A 12,627-nucleotide genomic window follows, 5' to 3' on the forward strand; every position below is an offset into this window, starting at 1 on the left:
AACACGTTTGTTTTGACAGCAAGACAATGCAGAGCAACACTGGTTCGAATACTGGTCCCCAGCTTAAAGACTGGTCTCTGGTTTGAAGCACATTACAAATGATGAATTAATCATAACAACCACTCAAATGGGTTTATTATCATTAATTCATATTTTATAATGTGCTTGATGGGTTTAGTCTGCGTCTGTGCTATTGAGACTTTTTAATGTATTATGGTTTATTAGCACATGTACTTATACATGTGTGGGTGGGTGGAGTGAATGTTGAATGCCTACCACACAAAGAAAAAAAGATATGATCAGAAAGAATTTATTTTTTTAATAGTAGTAGTATTATTGTTGAAGTTGGTGTGAAGGGCTCAGAATGTCTGATGTCAAGTGACATATATGTTTTGATTAGCATGATTGAATCCGTGTAAATATATCATTGTTACAGTTTCCTAGTGGGTACATGATTGGAAATGCTTGTTCTTTACTCCGAGTTCTCGAGTGGGAGGTATACGAGTGTTCTCTAACTTATTGAACATGTTAGTTAATCAACCTAAGAACTGTGTAACTCCTTTAAGGGGGGTGTGTTGCTATTATTTGTGATCGATGTTTGTGTTTAGAGTAAAGTGCATGTTTTTGTAGAACTTTCATTTGACATACGTTTTAATGTTGGTACTGACTGCACAATGTTTATCTGGGAGCTTCTGCTGATGACTCACACCCATGGGAGTGTAGCCTGACCTTGTCCCAGGTGAAGGCAATAAAACACTCGCTTTCTTTCAATTTTATTTTTATAACTGAAGCACTGCAGAGCCGAGTTGTGATACAAGTTTGGGCTGAGCGCACAGAAGCCCTTACTCTCCCCATATACCTTTGCAGGCTAGGACAGGATGTCCACACCGCTGTTCTTGAGACCTTTACTTTCATTATAGGTTTAGTATGTCCAGTTCCACTTGCACAGAAAGAGGAGACAGCCTTGCCCGCTACCTTTCTTAACATAACTCTAGTTTGATGGCTAAGCAAGATCCAATTTTCTATTAAACTTAGGCCAAAAGGAACCTGGATAAAAACTATAAACAGACAGTGAGTCACTTTACGAGTGCTGTGGTGTGGGCAAAAACGGTGGTAATGATGTGTTAACTCTGGTACCACTGCATTGCCCCCCACATCAGCGTGGCCATGTAGTCCAACTTTGGTAGAACGGTGGAGGATTTTCCATCAGCAAGATGCTGGAGGTAAATCCTCCACCTTATGCCCCAAAAAGGCACAATCGTCAGAATGTGAGTGGAGCCATCTGCATTGAATACTACTACCCATATGTCAGCCAAACAAAAAGAATAAATAAATATTCATTTCCATTCAATTATTCCAGGCCCAGAATTTAGAAAAATAATTGGTCACTTTCAGAAAATTCCTTCATGAGAAGTGTGGAAAAATCTACTCTGGTGAAATCAACCTTAGTGGTTGGATGCATAAAATGGTAAGAGGCAAGTTGGTAGCACAATTATGTACAAACACATGTAAGATGTATGTAGTTACAGTATTTCCCTAAACTGCCTGAGTCAGCAAAGGACGTGTGCTCTTCAGCCGCTCTGATGCTTTCTGCGCATGGCATGGAAATGACAGTAGAGAAAACAATTAAATCAAATAAAATGTTTTATTTAGGTGTTATTGACAATTATACAATAATTAAAAGAAAACAGTGTCATTGTTTCAGAAAAACCCCATTCGTCTGAAGGAGCCAATCCTGGGGCTCATGGCTCCCCAGTCGCTGTATCTCCTGTACTCGCCGGGTCTCAGGTAGTACTGACGTCCTCTGTAGTTGGGCTCTTCATAGAAGATCCAGTGCCCGTCCTGAACATTGCAGGAGTGGATGTCATTGAAGTGGAACCTGTCGTAAACATTGGGGCAATCGTCTGTGAAGTCCATCATCTGGCCCCCAAAGTCACTTCTCTCGTACAGCCGGATCCTGAAGGAGCCACGGTACTGGTAGAATAACAATACAAATCTGTTAATAATCTGTTATTTATCGAGATCTTTCTCCAACCCGCTCTAGATAAAACATGTGTGTGTACAAGTATTATTACCCAACCGAAATTGGTAATCATTTGACAATTTCAGAAGTATGAGAGACTGAGTCAGCCTTGCCTAAATTCCATTTCAGGAGGAAAGACTGAGTTAGACTTGCCTAAATTCCATTTCAGAAGGATGAGGGACTGATTTAGCCTTGCCTTAATACCATTTCAGAAGGATGAGAAACTGAGTCAGCCTTGCCTAAATTCCATTTCAGGAGGAAAGACTGAGTTAGACTTGCCTAAATTCCATTTCAGAAGGCTGAGGGACTGAGTCAGCCTTGCCTTAATACCATTTCAGAAGGATGAGAGACTGAGTCAGCCTTGCCTAAATTCCATTTCAGGAGGAAAGACTGAGTTAGACTTGCCTTAATTCCATTTCAGAAGGATGAGGGACTGAGTCAGCCTTGCCTTAATACCATTTCAGAAGGATGAGAGATTGAGCCAGCCTTGCCAGTATTCAAACATGCGACATAGAGATCCCACATAGATCTCAGCAAAGCTCTTATCCTACTGAGGTAGCTTACCAGCTGTAAGGAACTGTGATTTTGTTTGAATGTGCATATTCATTCACTAGATTGTGTATACTCCTTAATAAATTGGAGAACATGACCTTTCAAAACACTGGAACAGTGCAGGAAATATCACTTTTTAAATTACTAGAATTTAAATTTCCAATATGTGAATGCAGCTGACAGTTCTTCTTTTACCTGTGGTAATTGCAAACTACAACAGCACATTCATTTCATATAGTTTCAATGTGCATTTCCTGTACTAACTTTACTGCAATGTTCAGTGCCACGTGGACAGCCTACATACGCTGCACTGTAACTGAGAATAATGAGAGGAATAGGTCCTTCAGAGAAGCATCTAAGAGACCCTTCTGAGAAGAATTGTTACATGGTGTCTAGAATTTTGCAATGCATGCTTAAAGGTGCTTCTAGAACAAACTATTTAGGGTTGCTGTGCTATTACGATTTTTTATGTAGGGATCTGAGAAGGCAGAATTTGAGAACAGTCTCAAATGTTTTTGGGGCAACACATCTTCCAAAAGGCTGACTTATAATGTACATACCATGCATATACCGACATTATGTTTTTCTGTCTTTCATTCTGTGCATAAGGCCTGGCTAATTAGGAGCAGGGCTGACATTTAAATAACAAAAAAAGAGTTTTACATATGTCGAATTGACAGGACTTTAACATGGATTTCATGAATAGATTACGAAATGACATGGTGTATCTATGTAACAATTGTTAGATTACAATAATGATTGTACATTCCTGTTCGATTATTAAATGTTGTGAGTTCACGATGATTGTGTGCCTTATAAAAACAAAGTGTTGACTAAAAACCTATTGGCTGACTGTCATTATGCATTATTGCAGCACACTCTGCCTCAACAACCTTGATGCACTGTTGGCATATCCAGAGATTATTGGAACTAGTTGGGAAACTTTGCACCAGGACAAGTGAAATTAGCACTAGTGCAAAAGTTATCCTAGTGCAAAAAAGCAAATTATGTTAATGCATTTTAGCCCCAATTCAAAGTACTAGGGTGTCATGGTGCAAACATGCATTGAATGTGTGTACTCGTGTTAATTGCAGGTGCACTAGTGCAAAGTTTCTGTAATACCTAGACAAGGGTTAAGTTTGATTTTTAGAATTTAAAGGCAAAATGCTCAATTAAATGTATTGTTAGTATTCTCTCATAAATTAATCCGTTGTTCCCATTAAGTAAATTACTTTGATGTAATTTAGTTTGTGGAAATTACTGCAAAATACTTAGAATATTACATGCATTTGTGGGGTAAGGAGTGAAAGGGGAGTCGGGAGGGAATTGGGATGGGGTGGTAGTGAAGGGGGGGAATTCCCCCAAAAAAGAACAATTCAATGTATTTTGGCAAAGTAATTTCAGTAAAGTAAATTAGATCAAAGTAATTTACTTCGCTGAAATGACATGGAACCATTTCCCAGATATTCACTATCCGTATCCTGTGAACTGGACCATGCTTTACCTTTTAAGGTATCAGGTAATAATGTCCCATTGAAAAAAGTCATCAGGTTGGTGACTTTTTAAAAAAAATATGCATTAATGATGCACCCACCAGGCTATCAAACACTTTTCCACAAATATTCTAATACTGGAGGTAATAATATATAATTATGCCCCTCCTTGAATATTTGGGGAAATAATTTTGGTAGCCAGGAAAAAGTCGCCAGAACCTGACGACTTTTTCACAGCAACATTATTCCATGGAACCCTTTTTAATTGGTCGACTAGCCCAGCCCTAGTTAAGAACAGGTGATTCTGTCATTAGGGTGCACAGTCATAAATGGTTCTGAACCAGCCCATATCAACAAAACCATGATCAGTCCACATGAAGTTTACTTTTAGCCCAAAATGTGATGGTCAGTGTGGGAAGAGTAAGGCACACAAGAGCAGGTGGAAGAGCCATTCCTTACAAAGAAACAGATCAATATCAGTAACATTAGAAAGTAGGCTCACTCCTTGTCACGTAGGACAGAAACTGAAACCTTTTCAATCTTGATTAGCTCCTACTTTCAGCTTTGAGGCGCTAGATATGTATATTAAACAGCACCTGAAGCGATAAGGGGACCGAGTGTTCTGGGAATGCAATTCTAATGTCTACCTCTGATACCAATGTCACCCATTGTTTCTTCAAGGGCCAATATCACCTGTGGGCCACTGGCACCCAAATAAAGTGGCAGCACTCAGTACTTGGTACTTGTGCGCTGGTTTTACAATGGGATAGTAGAACACCACTGCTCAGAGGTATCTGGAGGCAAAGATTTAAATCACTAAATCCCAGACAAGGCCTGGCCTATTGTAAAGTAAGGATGCACAGCATGTCAGCGAGCATGAGAGTGTTCATTCTCACAGGCTCTAAAAAAAGTTCCACTCAGTAATGCAGAAACCTTTTTAGAAAAATTATAGAAATAGTGACAGTCCAATGGATACACTAAAGCAGGCCTTACTTCTGGGATCATGCGGCAGGAGCGGATGGAGTCGCTGTACCCCATCCATCGCTGGTATTCCGGGTACTCCCCCCTCCTCAGGTAGTACTGGTGACCCCGGTAGTTGGGGTGCTCATAGAGCATCCAGTTTCCGCTTACCACTCTGAGCGAGTTGCAGCGGTTGAAGTAGGAGTGCAGGTCCGCGCAGTCCGAGCTGCACTCGTAGCAGCGCCCGCCATAGTTCCTGTCTTCGTAGAAGATGACCTGTGGAGGGAAACGTTTTTAAGGTAATTTTTTTCAAGTCTGAACATCATTTGGCCGCATTCTAAAAGGGGCAATAAATGGGAAGAAGCAGCCTGTCCAATAGCGCATCTGCATGGCCACGCCGTTTCGGTAGAGTGACCAGACGTCCCAGGTTTTGCTATGACTGTCCAGGTAGTGGGCCCTTTGTCCCTGTCTCAAATGTTTTTTTTTTATGTTCAATACCTGTACAGGTTTTGGGGAAAGGGAGGGTGACATCTTAATCTGGCAACTATTTAAACTAAATAAACATCAAAGCACTGCAATTCTGCCATCTCATGATGGGCTAGAACCACCAACCTTACAGATCCCAGCCACATGCATCCTCTGATATCGCCATAGAGACTGACGAATACATGAGTAAATAGCAAAGCATCCTCTGCTTTGCTATTAAAGTGCTTATCTCCACAGTCAAAACCGCACCATGTTATTTAGGAGTAGTGGTGGAAATACTGTGGGGTGGGGCTGAAGGGTGGGGGAAGTGTGGGTGATGTGGGTCAGGTTAAGGGGGTTGGTGTCTGGGACAGAAAGGGGTGGTGATGAGGTGTGAGTAGGGTAGTCATTCTTTTGTGTTGTGGCCATCCCAGGTTTTTGTCTTGAAAATCTGGTCACCCTACGTTTCGCCCAAATTGTGATCCTTGTACAAATAAGGTGGGGACTGATTAGAGAGTCACATGATTTGTGCTGGGAAAAGCATGAGCACCTGAGACCTGCCAGGAGTCCAACCTTTCAACGCAGACATACACTGAGTTACAAGTGATCTTTGAAATGTGTGCGTGTGCTGCATGGCATCTGCAATGGCAGCCACCGTGACAAACATGGCGACTATCACTGCCAATTGTTTTTAACTGGCTGCACCTGCATTTTCCTAGCACAGCAAGAGTGAGCACATTATGGAGTAGTCAAAATGGTCCTCGAGCCAGCCAGCTGCAATCAGTAATCTAAACCCAGTAGAAGGGCTTGAGTATTCCCTGCACAGTGCGGAGTACCCACACATGAACTTCAGTTTGCCAACTCCAGATGGGATGTTCTTTACTGAAGGTTTCCAAGTGTCATAGATCATGAAAGTGTAGCTGGGGTTGTCCCTTGCGCACTCAGACGTTGTATGTGTGGTAAGGCTAATTTAAGTTTTGAATTGAGAATCTCTTCTTTAAATAGGGTAAGCAAAATTGCCAAACGAGGAGCAACGTAAAGTCGAAGCTATGTTCGGCTGCTCTGGAACAGCAGCCATGTCAGCAGCAGCCATGGCAGGAGCAGCGGTGGGGAACGCTGCAGGGAATGTTGCGCTGGCGAACACTGAGAAGCACAAGCAACACAGAGAATGGGGAATCAAATAATTTGAGGGGGTGCTAAAAGATGGCACAGGACAGCCTCATGTTACAGTGCTGCATACCAAGGGTCAAGTCTTATTAACATACCATTAACATACCAATTGAATGTGATATCACCAAAAATGTGCATATCAAGGTACCCTCTGAAAAATAATGGGGGACTCCTGAAAAAAATGGGGGACTCCGTCCACCCGTGTGTACCCTCAACTCAAGCCCTGCTGCGTGCAAGGACTAGATTCACTATGTCAGGAAGCAGAGACTAGGGGGGACAGGGGTGAATAATTCAGTGGAGCGATCCTCTAGCAGGACTGGAAGTGTGGGGGGGCTGCAGTTCAGATGGGCCTATGCTGGACCTGCTTGGGGAAAATCCAAGCAGTGGCAAGGACTCATTATCGGTCTAGGACCTCTTTCTTGGGCAGACACTCTCAGAGGGTTGGGGAGGGCCAAGGGGGCCACGAGTGATAACAGTGGTGAGGGCTACACTCTTCTTCTTCCCTCTTCTCCTCCACCCTCCCTGCCATGAATTAGACTGTACTGGGTGGCCCTGCAGGATAGCACTCCACTCTGGAGCATTTATTTAGACAGCTAGCTGTCTATTGCCTGGTAATGGGATGGAGCCTATGGCTGGGACTGCCCCACACTCTTTACATTTCCGAACCTTCTGGAGGACTCGGCCTTCCATGCCCCAATAGCAGCTTTACATCTGAATGGCCCCCTGCCACTGTGGTCCCCAAGACAAATAATGGATACCCCCTTCTGCATTTTCCACCTACCTGCTGCTCCCAGATTGCTTGTCTGCATCTTTTACTGAACAATGGTCTTAAATATTATCTACTGTTTCTGAGTGTTCCTTTTGGGTCTACATTTTTATTTCACACACCTTCAACAAACTGCCATCCAGCTCCAAAAGGCATCTTAGCAGTCAAAGAAGTGTTCTATCGAAGAAAACAATAAAAGTACACTCTGCCCCTGCTTCCCTTCCTTCCACAGGACTGCTACATGAACACGAGCAGAGCGGGTTGGAGAAGTGGGAACCATAAACAATGTGTTTCTTCCATCCCCCATGTCCTTAACTGAGGTTCTGCCTTTAGGGAAAGAAAACGTGCCCTCAGAACACAAACAACCTCTCCCACGGGTACCGTTCAAAATTCAGGACACAATATCACCTTTTCCAAATTCCTAAAATGCCCAGTCCACCCAACACACCAGTGTGATGGAACTAGGCGGCATGCTTAGCACTGGCCCAAACGGACTGAGCTGCCCAGGTTTCTCCTCCCGTTCCACCACCTTCACCTCACTATGTTCATTATGAATGAGGGGGGGGGGTAACCTTAAAAGCTGTCACATTGTCAATACCTGTGATGAGCTGGGATTGCACTGGATAGTTACTTTTTGGGGTACATATACCTGCATGGAGTAAATGTACCCCATGCGATAGTTTCTACATCCTCCTGTAGTGACCGCTATACAAACGAGCATATACATATAAACACACCTTTATCAGAGCTGCTGTGGTCTCTCTTAATAAAATAGCATGCTTCCCTTTCCCCAGCAGAGAGAAGCAAAAGAACAGCCAGGTGCCTGAGACCCCCCACAAATAATCAATGCACCCTGGAAATGCCACCTTACCTTTCCCATGGTGGCTGGTAAGGCAGAGGATGTGATATCGTGTTCCTTTCAGGCCACAACCCTTATATACTCGACCTACACTATGGCAACAATTCAACAAAGGAGGGCCAGCTGCTGTCCAACAGGAACACCGTATTGTGCTCTTCTTTTGTTTTTGGCGTGGAGAATATTCTTTCCCTCGTCACTGGGAATGGAAAGGCTTTGTCTTTGCTTAGTTGTGTGGGCTAGAACTCACTGCTGCTGCTTGAATGTGCTTTAAAGCACCTTTCTCTTTGCAGTTCTGCGATGTTGATTAGGCTTTCTTCAGGGCATAACCTACACAAAGGGCGGTCCGGTTGGAGCTTTTTTTTTCACAGATACAATGATGGATTTCAGATTGCATTTTGGACATTGTGGTGGTGGACATGTTGTGCCATTCATTCCATATATGACTCACTTGCGAACAGAATTGGCGAAGGGGATTTCGCATACCAGGGAGTAATCAGTTAGAATTTTAACATTCAAGGAACTAACGAAACCATGTCACATGCCCGTACCTTTTTATTTTGAAAGTGCACCCCCTAAGAGAAAATTGTGCCTAGGTGAATCCCTCAGCAGGGTGCATGAGTTACACTGATGCATCTGCAATCTGCTTCCTGCAGTTGTCCATGTTTCTGACCTGTTTTTCTCTGTCTATTTGTGCGCCCTGATGCCATCGGGCCATGGCGCGGTATAAATAAATAAATAGAATAACATAAATACAGTGTTTGGAACATGGCATCGTGGAGTCAGCGGACAGCCATGGCGTCTAAACCTCTGCACCTTAGCTTCCAATATGAAGTGGAGCACCTTTACACCTGCCATTATGCAGGTGGTGTGGCATGACTTTTCTAAAAGTCTAATTTCTGCTCAGCATACAATAGGTATAGCAGAGAAAACGATGCTGGCTAAGAGAGAGCATGTAATCACATTCTCGTGGGTGCAACATCAACATTAGTCTACCAACCATAGTACTCCAGAAAGATCCTGGTGCCAATATGCACAAGTGTGACTTTATTTGTGTGATTTGCCTGCTGGTAAATGGATGGCGCCAAACGGTAAGGGCAGGATTCTTCCATCGTTCATGAAGCAATCGTTTCTCTGGTGGACATCCATGCACTCCTGTAAAGTCCTGCTCTGTAGTGCTCAGCATTTTCTCTGACAACGAATCAGTCACTTTAAGAGTCTGAAACCCTGGTCACAGCCCACTATAGCTCCAACATACAATACTGAGGGCCTGATTTTCAAAAGCATTTTACACTGGCACCATCCCATTGAAAAACGCATAGTAAGTCAGGCCCTATGCCTCGTCTTGTTTTGCATATCATATGGATGACTGAATATAAATATATTTTTTTTCTTCGTGGTCGAATTTTTTTGTTGGATTTATACTATAAGGGCGGTCTTGGCAAATGCTCAATCATAAATTAAGTAATTGTATTTAAAATATGTTATTGTGTTATCTATACAGGGTATCATCATGTCTTCAAACTGGGTATAAATGAGTATCATAACAGTCATATTTTGATACCCTCACTGTATCGCTTATGCTGGGTGTGTGCTGGGCACTAATCATTAGAATGAATCTATCTAGATATGGACATGGCACCAATGCGCCACTCCTGCATCTGGATTGGGCACTCCCCACTATTCTGTGCTCTGTGTTTTTTTTTCAATACACTACTTTGCATAGAGAAAGATACACACAGAAAGGAATGTTTAGTCTGCATTATCCAGTTGATCCTCTCTGTGATCTACCATGTATATAAAACATGTGTCAATTAGTGTATGTGCAACCAATTTGCCAAAACTAAAAAGCTCAGTGCTGTCTACCCCTCACTTAAAGATTGTATTCATGTTTTACTTTTTATTTCGATCTACAAACACAAACAACCCGTTGTTGCCAACAGGCAACCCATATGCACCCTTTTGGGGTTGCAATAACCACTGATTTTTACATAAAGTGTAATTATTAAATTTTTTTCATTATCTTTATCAATGTTATTTGTCTTACATAAAGTATCCTCCATTACATGAATTGAAAACACAGCGCAAACATGCTCCGATTTTCATAGAAGATAATGTATACTTCTATCCAAAAACATCAAAGTATTAGTACAATTCACCTTCAAAAACAGTCAAAATCAAATCCAGCTCATAATTCTTTCATGAAATAGTGTTACATCAAATTTCACAACCAAAAGATGAAAGAAATATGAGATATAGTTGATTGTGACTAATTGTTTTTGAAGGTGAATTGTACTAAAATGTTGTTTGATGTCTTTGAATAGAAGTAAAAATTATCTTCTATGAAAATCGGACCATGTGTGCACTGTGTTTCAATTCATGTAACGGAGGATACTTTATGTAAGACAAATAACACTGATAAAAGCTAATGAACATTTTTTAATAATTAAACTTTTTAATGTAAAAATAGATGGTTATTGCAACCCCAAAAGAGTGCATAGGTGTTACCTGTTGGCAACAACGGGTTGTTTGTGTTTGTAGTTCGAGTTTCATCTCCAAGGGTCAGGAGACAATACCCGATTGCCCCTGATGTCACGACTCGCCTACCATGGAAATTCACGGCTCGCCTGCCATGGAGAGTATGGAGGAAATAGAGGAAGGACTATTCCCTGAGAACGCTGTACGCGGTCTAGACGTTTGATGCTTGCCGGCCATGTCACCATGAGCAATAGAGGAAGGACTAATTCGGCCTTTATCTTCCAGGAAATGACTAACTCATTTGCGTTGCAACTTCCAGTGCTACGGAAAGTAATCCAGCGCTCCTGTGTGTATGTACTCTTGTGCCGCTCCCAAACGGCATACAATTCGTTTCTGCCATTCTCAGACGGCTTGTACTCCTTGTGCCTTCTACCTTGCCTACCTCTTGTATTCCCCTTCTTCCCCGTGCACGCTTGTACTATCCTACGCGAGGTGCACGCCACGCTTCCTTTCCTTTTCACCTCCAGTCCCCGTGTTCCATCTGTACCGAGTTATTCAAGTATTCAGATCTTCTCCCGGAGATATCACGGAACACTTCATCAACTACACGGTGAATTCTGGGATTCGTTGTCCATCCAGCCATAACCATCTGCCAGGGTTTTTTCGGCAAAGCTTTTCCCAGGCGTGGGGTGGGCTCCCCGGTTTCCCCACTGCCAGGCAAACTGCATCTCTGGCAAAGTGGCCTCCGGTGGAGCTCACTCTCATCACTCCAAACAGGGGAGAAGGACGTGTATGAAGCCCAGCGATAATTGGAGACAGAGAAGGAAAGAGCTATCTTCGGACGACTCCTGTGACACATATACAGACAACACCTCTACCTTAAAAGCATCAGGTGAGGAGGGGGTTGGTGAAGGTATTAAAGATCACACAGAACCTGAGAGATTGCAACGCCAAACGAAAATGGCCTCCCTAGAACAATACCAAGAAATGGTAAACGCTATTCAAGCCTTAACAGCTGAAGTACAGTCTCTAAGAGCAGATAATACTACATTGCAGCAACAGATCCAACAGGTGGGACAACAGGCTCCGCAGCGGGATGATATCAGAGGAGAACTGCCTCCCCTTCCTCTGTCATGTGGGAAATATGATGGGCACCCAAAGAAGATAAAGAAGTTTTTGGACGCCTGTACCATTCAATTTACCTTTCGTCCTAGAACCTACGAACTAGACAGGACGAAGGTCGGGTTCCTAATGTCCAATCTAACAGGCAATGCACACGCATGGGCCACACCTCTAGTCACTACTTCGGACCCGGTCCTTACCAGTTACGACCCATTTGTGCAAAGACTGCGAGAGAGGTTAGAGAGACCAGAAGTCTTATATTCCACTTTCGAAAACTTACTCGACATACGACAAGGATCATCTGATGTCCAGACTTACGTTATGAGACTTCAAAGGATAGCAACAGAGGCAGGATGGCCCGAAACAGCCGAACAAACTATTTTCCGAAGAGGACTTCACGAAGACATTAAAGACGAGCTGGCGAGAGTAGCCAGACCTAGTACAATCCAAGACCTGGTCTCTTTGGTCTTACAAATAGAGTACCGTATGGCGGAAAGAAAGGCAGAGAAGAGAAAACCATGCACCTTTGTATCGGGACCAAGCCCTCCCTCGGTGCCTGAAAAGGGATCCACGGAAGAACCTATTCAGATTGGATCCACAAGAGGACCACTCTCTACCAGCATACGTAAAAGAAGGACCTTGGCTTGTGTATGCATTGTGGACCAGACAACCATTTGTTGAGGGTTTGTCCAGAAGTACCCCCCAGAAGGCTGGGAAACAAAAGACCCCAACCTTAAACAGG

At 43.1% G+C, this 12,627-nt stretch overlaps 1 protein-coding gene across 1 annotated transcript; it reads right to left on the reverse strand.

Moving 5' to 3' along the window:
* Positions 1-1,626: 1,626 nt before the first annotated feature.
* LOC138487376 (gamma-crystallin-4-like) lies at positions 1,627-11,406 on the reverse strand. The gene is made up of 3 exons (XM_069613950.1): positions 11,311-11,406; positions 5,062-5,304; positions 1,627-1,974 (listed from the first exon to the last, which is right to left on the reverse strand). Exons 1-3 carry the CDS (start codon positions 11,404-11,406, stop codon positions 1,702-1,704), a joined length of 612 nt encoding a protein of 203 aa, XP_069470051.1. The 3' UTR covers positions 1,627-1,701.
* Positions 11,407-12,627: the final 1,221 nt, after the last annotated feature.

Source organism: Ambystoma mexicanum, chromosome 9, assembly GCF_040938575.1.
Source record: "Ambystoma mexicanum isolate Mex_15411 chromosome 9, UKY_AmexF1_1, whole genome shotgun sequence".
Lineage (NCBI taxonomy): Eukaryota > Metazoa > Chordata > Amphibia > Caudata > Ambystomatidae > Ambystoma > Ambystoma mexicanum.